At 45.2% G+C, this 7,658-nt stretch overlaps 1 protein-coding gene across 1 annotated transcript; it reads right to left on the minus strand.

The window, feature by feature from the left end:
- Positions 1-3,096: 3,096 nt before the first annotated feature.
- Positions 3,097-7,108, minus strand: CCN2 (cellular communication network factor 2). Its single transcript, XM_053381932.1, has 5 exons — positions 6,779-7,108; positions 6,392-6,611; positions 5,666-5,923; positions 5,289-5,500; positions 3,097-4,499 (listed from the first exon to the last, which is right to left on the minus strand). The coding sequence occupies exons 1-5, from the start codon at positions 6,842-6,844 to the stop codon at positions 4,203-4,205; spliced, it is 1,053 nt and encodes a 350-aa protein (XP_053237907.1). The 5' UTR covers positions 6,845-7,108; the 3' UTR covers positions 3,097-4,202.
- Positions 7,109-7,658: the final 550 nt, after the last annotated feature.

The following is a 7,658-nucleotide window of genomic DNA, read 5'->3' on the forward strand; positions in this document are numbered from 1 at the left end:
GGGAAAAATAATTTTCCCCCTTTTATTTCCCCCCCCAAAAAACTAGATGCGCCTTATGGGCCGGTGCATCCTATGGGGCGAAAAATACGGTACATGGAATAACCTCCTGGATGTAGCCCTGAATGCTTGGATGAAAATTTGGAGGTGGAAGGGAGAAATAAATAAAACTCATGGGTTCGGAGTTTTGTTTTGTTTTTAGTTTCTGGTAGGACAAATATTTCCTCGATAATAGAACTGTGATGGCTCTACCAAATGAGCTATGGTATGTTAAAGACTATTTGCAGAAACATTGTAAAATTAATGAATGTTAAAATGATGCTGGATTGAAATTAAGTGGCCTTAGCAACAAGGATAATAAGAATATGTAAAAATGGATTGATAACGGATGAAAACATATAGTTATAATGTGTTGAGATACAGAGTTAAGATAAATGAAAGAGGGTAAGGATTTGCTGAACTAACCATGTGAACGGGAATACAAAAAAGGGAGGTGTGAGGAGGTCAGGGAAATAAGCAAAGGAAATTTAAGATATGAAAAAATTGATATTTTATTATTTTATTATTTTTTTAATGTATTTTGTATCTTTTTTTCTATGTATTTTTGTATTTTTCTTCTTTTTCTTTTCCTGTCTTCTTTTTATTCTGTAATTCTCTGTTTTTTGTAAAACTTCAATAAATATCTTTTTTTAAAAAACACAAATTGCTATGAATCTGTGTGGTTAAAAGTTTATTTCAGTAAGTTATTCATAAAACTATGTTTCATAATCTCTAGATTGTCTCAATACAGGGCCAAGCCCTCCTGTTTTATGAGCACATGGCAGACATGAGTCAAAGAGGCAATAGAGGAGACAGATGTGAGAGGGAGATGTTCTGGAGATGTACACAAAGAAATATGCATCACATCTAATTCTTTGCCATCTGAAAAGAAAGTGGGAACATGTCATAGGCAGCAACAAATTGTGCTGGAAGGATCCTTGGTGAATTTGGGACATGTGGAAGTTCTTTTGTGTGAGTAAGCATTGGGCTAATTCCAACTTGATTTTTGCCTTTTTGCTTTTGAATTTTCAGGGCAGCAACACACAAGACTGGAGAAGTAGAGAATTATTTTTTCCTCTCTTTCCTACAGAAACAGTAAAGACATCAGTAGGGTCAAGCCATGTCGCCCCATAAACAAAGGAAATGAAGATAGACAAGGTGGTAACAACAAGCTTCACAATGAACTGTTGTATGGGTCTTTTCATGAGATCTAATTTAATCCTTAGATTTTATCTAATCTCTGCAAGCCACAGATATCTCAAAACACCTGCGGTGCAGACTGGAATAATTATAGGGCAATGTGTGTCCTGCAGGTGATGACAGTGTTGCTATTATTTTTAGATGGGACTGTTAAGAGACTTCCTTCCTTTAAAACTAGGGGCATTTCCTATGCAGATATTTACTCCAGCCACAGCAATGTAAAAACCAGCCTTCCACAATCAGTTGAAGGACTGAATAATTAGCAATTTACAGACAGTGTTCATTGACTTATGGGATCATTCTCGTCCTAATCTCCATCCACTCTGCAGTGGAAAGGTACTATCTCTGGACTACTAAAGCACTACTTCAATAATTTTAGTGGGATACTGTTCTTCCCTATATTTGCTCCTTGGAGCATGTCCGCTATAGCAAGGAGTTCCCACCATTCCAATGATCATGCAGAGCTGGCCAAAAACATTCCACTCCTTAAGGGAGTTGTACATAATACAGTTGGATTGGCAGTGAGGCAGAGTGCAACCCCTTCATTTATTTTCAGGCAAGAAAGAAGGTCTTCCAATTGATCAAAATGAATGGGAGGTAGGAGGGCTGGTTGGAAGAAACTGACTCCAGAGAACTGACTTTGATGAGATTTATGAGACTTTGCTGGCTCAAACCTTAGGAAACTTGCTGCAGGGAAACCTAGAGTGTAAACTGGATTGGCTAGTGTCAATGAGAAGCAGATTGCAAATTTGAGGCTGCAATCCTGTGCATGCATGCTTGGGGCTAAGTCCCATTGAACCACTGCAGGATTCTGCCTCTAAGTAAACTTGCGTAGGGTTACATATTGGCTTAAATCTAAGTTTTGCCACTGAATGAAATTCAAGTCTTGCATGTATTTTTTTATGCTCCTTCACAGACTGAATTATTAAGACAAAAATAACATAGAAAGCAATTTGGTATCATGCGACTAGTGACTTAGCACCACACGGAAGTTTCAGGATAGTGTGTGTGTTTTTCTTTCTAAAAGCAGGGCTGACAAAATGTCCATATGTTAGTTTTTGAGGACTGAAAACCTGTTTAGATGTTACATGTTCAGCAGTATTGGCCAGCTGACATCTGGATGCTTTAGCTGAGATTCCTGCATTGCTGGGAATCCCTTCCAACTCTACAATTCTATGATCTATGTCCAGTAACAAGGCTATACACAATATTGTTCTTGCCAGCTTGTCTATGGGCAATTAGTCTCCCAGCTCGTTCTCCTGCTTAAGCCTTCCATTCATTCCAGTGTGCAGAACTAATTGCACCCCGCCAACAGGTTAGATACATCAAGGAATACCTCCCATTGGAGTGTAGGCCACAGTGCTATCAGGGCAGGACTTTAGGGCAGAAGTCCAGGACCCCACTCAGCAGAAAAAGAAGGGCCCTCAAATGAAGCACAGCTGGCTTGCCACACTGGAAAGTCATTCACATAACCATCCAAAAAAGTAGAGGGACATGTGTAAGCCCAGCCCAGAGCAGTTAGTGTGGAGGACTGGGGGCATTTACCTGACTTCCCGCTACCAGCGTTACCGTGCTTTACTGGGAGGGAGGTGGGAAGTGGTGGGTAGGTCGTTGCAGTGCAAACACACTGGCAGGAACAGCAGATTTTTGCATGGATGCCAATGCTGTGGCAGAGGCAATCTCCCTGCCACCTACCCCATCCCATGGTAAGATGAAACAATGCAGGTGAGAAGAGGTGAGGAAAGGACTACTGCCCCTGCTTTTCATGGAGCACTGCTGGTCCAGAGTGTAAATATTACTGAGCTGCTGCCATGTCCAGCAACTGCCCGACCCAACAAAATCATGAGAAGCACAAGTCGATTTATATAAAAAATAAAATACTTTATTTTTTTTCCAACTAGAAAGGTGCAGACATGTAACTTTTGGTCACACTTCTCAACAGGTAACAAAACTGTTCCCAGGTGGAAAGATTGGTCAGCTAACAAATAAGCCACTCTTTTCCCTACAGTCCATGTACGTTCATTAAGGCAGAGAGAATCCGATTTCCCTCTCCTTGTCCTTGATTTGATGATGAGCTTCGCAAGGGCTCTGCTGGTGCATCTTGTTCAGCGAAGCATCACTTCGTTTCACTGCAACACCCGACCTCACTAACTGAACTTCCCAAAGAGAATCTATTTCATGTGTTAAATGAATGCATTGGATTGTATTTGAATGATAAAGCCTTGAATTGTAAAAAAAAAAGATGAGGCTAACACTGATGTATCAAAGCATTAACACAAAAGGGAATAAAACTTTAAATTAACTTAGATAACTGTACAATATATATATATATATGTACACACACACACACACACACACACACCAGTATTTACAAGATCGTAATATTACAATATTAATTAAAAAAAATCTAGCTTGTGGCAGGCAAATTCATTGCCACAAGCTGTCCAGTCTAATTCCGATTCATTCTGAACAAACCATTTGAATCAGAACTTCAAAGCAAAATTATTGCTGTTCTAACAGAACACAATTACTTAGCACCTTGCTGGGTGAGAATTTCCAGTCCAGCACCTACCATCACGGAAACCTGTGACAGTAGCCTTGCTAAGCGTCCTTTCTGATTGCACTATTTGGTGGAAGACATGCTAACACACCATGAAAAGGCTGCATGAGATGGCACATGTCCCCTTAAGTAATCCCTATACACCACCCCCATATACTCTGTTCTGAGGCACAACTTCATTGTCGTTCCTCACTGTCCTTCTTATTATTACTATTTTTCCTTCAAACCAATGTTTGGGGTCAATAGACAGTTTTGTCTGAAATCACATAGAACATTCTGCTTTTTGTTTCCCCCCGAAAAGCAGACATTTAAATACCTTGTGCTATCGAATCACGTTTTACAAAATGAGATGCAAATTATTAAGTTCAAGTTGACCGTCAAGTTTTTCAAAGTCTCTTTTTGGGCTTTATGCCATGTCTCCATACATCTTCCTGGAGTAGACCGACTCAAAGATGTCGTTGTCTCCAGGGCAGTTGTAGTGACACGCACAGGTCTTGATAAACATCATCCTCTTCTTCATGACCTCCCCATCGGGACACTTGAATTCCACAGGGAGGGTGGCTGTTCTGTGAGGGGTGCAGCATCGACCATCGGTGCAGACGCCACAGAACTTGGCCCGGTAGGTCTTCACGCTGGTGCAGCCAGACAGCTCAAACTTGATAGGCTTGGAGAACTTGGGAGTACGAATGCACTTCTTTCCCTTCTGTTGAGAGAGGAAGAGAGAATTCATATGTTTACATATCAGCTACACAAGGCTCCCATACACATTATCAAATATCTTAGTTTATCTCTATGAGTTATTTATTTTATAACTGTCCAATCTTAAATGTATTATGGTGGAACCAGACTCAGTTGAGATGAAGCCATGAGTTGTGGCTTACTTGCCCCACTGATTTAAGTGAGGCCTAAATGCAGCAAATTTAGCCTGCATACATCTCACTTGGTACAATCCAACCAGTGTAAGCACTTTGTTTGTCCCACTGGTAGAGCTAAGTAAACACACAATGAAGTCAATGATACCTAAGGATCTTAAATCTGGCTGGATTATGCCTAGTAGGTATAAATGGAGTCTTGCTTACTTCAGTGGCATTTCCATCCACATATTTCAGATTGTTCATGCCTAGTTCTCTTGAAAGTTTCACTCACATTTATTAAGGTCAACTCAAGGAACAACAACAGCCCTGTACAATGCATTCCCCCTAGTGTTGTATCCAATGATGGCTTTGCCTTAGAGAGAAGGCAGGGCACCTGATATTCACTAAGCTCTCTAGCCCACTTAATCCCCCTGCCTCCTCTTTCTTAGAAGCTGGTTGAAACAGAATGGGACACAATGCAGAGAACTGCTGTAATTGGGTGGGGGAAGAGAATTTGAGTGAAAGCATGTTCCATTAAGGCCAAACCACTGGTGGATACAATCCCTTGTTCATAGCCACCAAGTGGATCTTAACAGTCACTATGTAGAAGTGCTCTAGCAAAGTGGACTCCTATTTACCTTGATGCTCTCCTCCAGGTCTGCTTCACATGGCCTCACCATGCAAAGCCTGCTTTGCTTCTCCAGTCTGCAGTGGGCATTGTCATTGGTGACTCTGGTGGAGATGCCCATTCCACAAGTCTTGGAGCAGGCACTCCATTCAGTGGTCTGGACCAGGCAGTTGGCACGCATCATGGATGGGTCAGGTCCGTAAGTGTCTTCCAGTCTATAAGCTGGAAAAAGAATAGCAGAAAGGGTTAGATTCTAGCACTAAGAGCTCATTCAGAAGGCACAGAATCCATTGATGGAGATCACAGCATGGTTAAGGCAACCAAACTCCAGAAAGTGCCCTGTGTAGGCTATCAACATGAAGAGGGGCATTGAGAGAGCAAACCTACCAGCGAGAGCAGGTCCAACTGCAGTCTGTTCTTTGTCTTTGGGCTCATCACACACCCATTCCTCGCAGCATTTGCCTGGCAGCTTCACGGTTCGTGGGTAAGGGCAGTCGGGGCTGGGCAGGCGAACACCCATGCTGCAGAGAGGCACACAGCCCACAGCCCCGTCCAGGCAAGTGCATCGGTATTTGCAGCTGCTCTGGAAAGACTCTCCGCTCCTGTAAACCATGCCTCCAAAGACACAGGGGGCGCCGTCCCTTGCTGCAAACAGAAAAGAGGAGCCATTCATTAAAAACAACAATCCTAGAGTGACCAAGGAGCCTAGATTTCAGCAGCTCTGCCTACACATAAAGAAAGCGACTGAGCTAACCACATTTGGGGCATGCAAGGATCGACTCCTGTCCTTGGATCTGCCACCTTTGTGCACACTGGGGCTCTGATGCCTTTAACAGCTGCGCGACAGGCAGAAATTCAACAGGGGAAGCTTTCTCTTGCTTGCTAGAGGAGACAGAATGCCCCCCCCCCCGACCAATCACTTGCACCAATCTCTTCCATACACAAAGGGTGCTTTTTGTTTTAAGGCTGACTGAAGGAAGAGAAAGTATCTTAGGAAACAAAAAACTGGAATGGGGTCACTTTTCCAGGCACTAGAAGGGATTCCTCTCTGGACCTTCTCTGCTTCAACCCTGCTCGCCGCTTCCCCCTAGAGGCAAAACTCCGGGTACTCACCGGTGCAGACGCCGATCTTCCGGTTGGCCGGGGAGCCGAAGTCGCAGAAGAGCCCTTTGTGAGGGTCGCAGGGGTCTCTCTCGGTGCACAGCTCGCCCAGCTGCTTGGCGCACACCCGGCAGCACCCGCAGCCGTCTTGCACCAGGCTGACGCCGGGCGGGCACTCGGGGGGCGCGGAGTCGCACTGGCACTGCCCGCTGCAGTCTTGGCCGGCCACGTCCTGGGGGGACACGGAGGGGGGGCAGAGGGGTCAGGATCGGACGGAGCAGGCGGAGAGACGGGGAGCCAAGAAGAGGTCTCGGCTCCGCAGCCAGCCAGCCACCCAGCGCCCCTGATCCCGCCAAGCCAAGCTTGGCCCCCGTCGACGCCGAGTGCAGGGAGACTTACCCGGCTCCAGAGGGCGACGACGAGCGCCAAGGCGAAGCTGCGAAGGAGTCCCATCCTTGCCAGCATGTTCAGGGCGAGAGAGACGACGGCAAAAGCTGCGCGGAAGCGGAGGGGCTCCTGGTCCGGGCGAGGGCTCGCTAAATCTCCCTGCCTTGGGGCGAGAGAGGGTCGCTGCTGTCCGATCTGGCTTCGCTGGGTGCAGCCTTCGTGGGAAAGCGCCTTCCTTTGGTGCGGAGTCCGCTGGCCTGTCTTGTTCTCCGTCTTGGGAGGAGAGGAAGGTGGTTCGGTCTGAGTCTCAAGCAGGCGGCCCGGCGCTTTTTATACACTCCCGGCGCCCGGGACGCGCCAATCGGCTGAATGGAGTCCTACACAAACAGCGACATTCCTGACATTCTTCTCCACCTTCCTGCCTCATCAACTCACACCGGATTGATCCTGACCCCTTGACACTCCGCATTCCTCCTGTCTGAAAAAGCTGGCGCACTTCAGCGCACAAAAAAGGCGCTGTATTTTTCACCATCGGAAAAAAGAAGAGGGGAGGAAAAAAGGGGAAAAAAGGGGGGGGGACTTTTCTCCCGCTCCCAGCCTAGATTCTTCCCACCACCACAGACCTGATTTATAGGACTTAAAAATACGTCTCTTTTGGAATACTCTCTCTCTCTCTCTCTCTCTCTCTCTCTCTCTCTCTCACACACACACACACACCTTTTTCAAAGGAATGGACCAGGATTTCACACACACAAAAATCGCCCTCCAAATTGCATAAATCATATGTAAAGACACCTCCAGACCAAAGAAGAAAAGGATGAAATTATTTATTTCTTGGAAAGTATTATAATTTATAATAATAATCAGGGATCTCATCTGAGACATTTCCAGT

This window comes from Podarcis raffonei, chromosome 3 (assembly GCF_027172205.1).
Source record: "Podarcis raffonei isolate rPodRaf1 chromosome 3, rPodRaf1.pri, whole genome shotgun sequence".
NCBI lineage: Eukaryota > Metazoa > Chordata > Lepidosauria > Squamata > Lacertidae > Podarcis > Podarcis raffonei.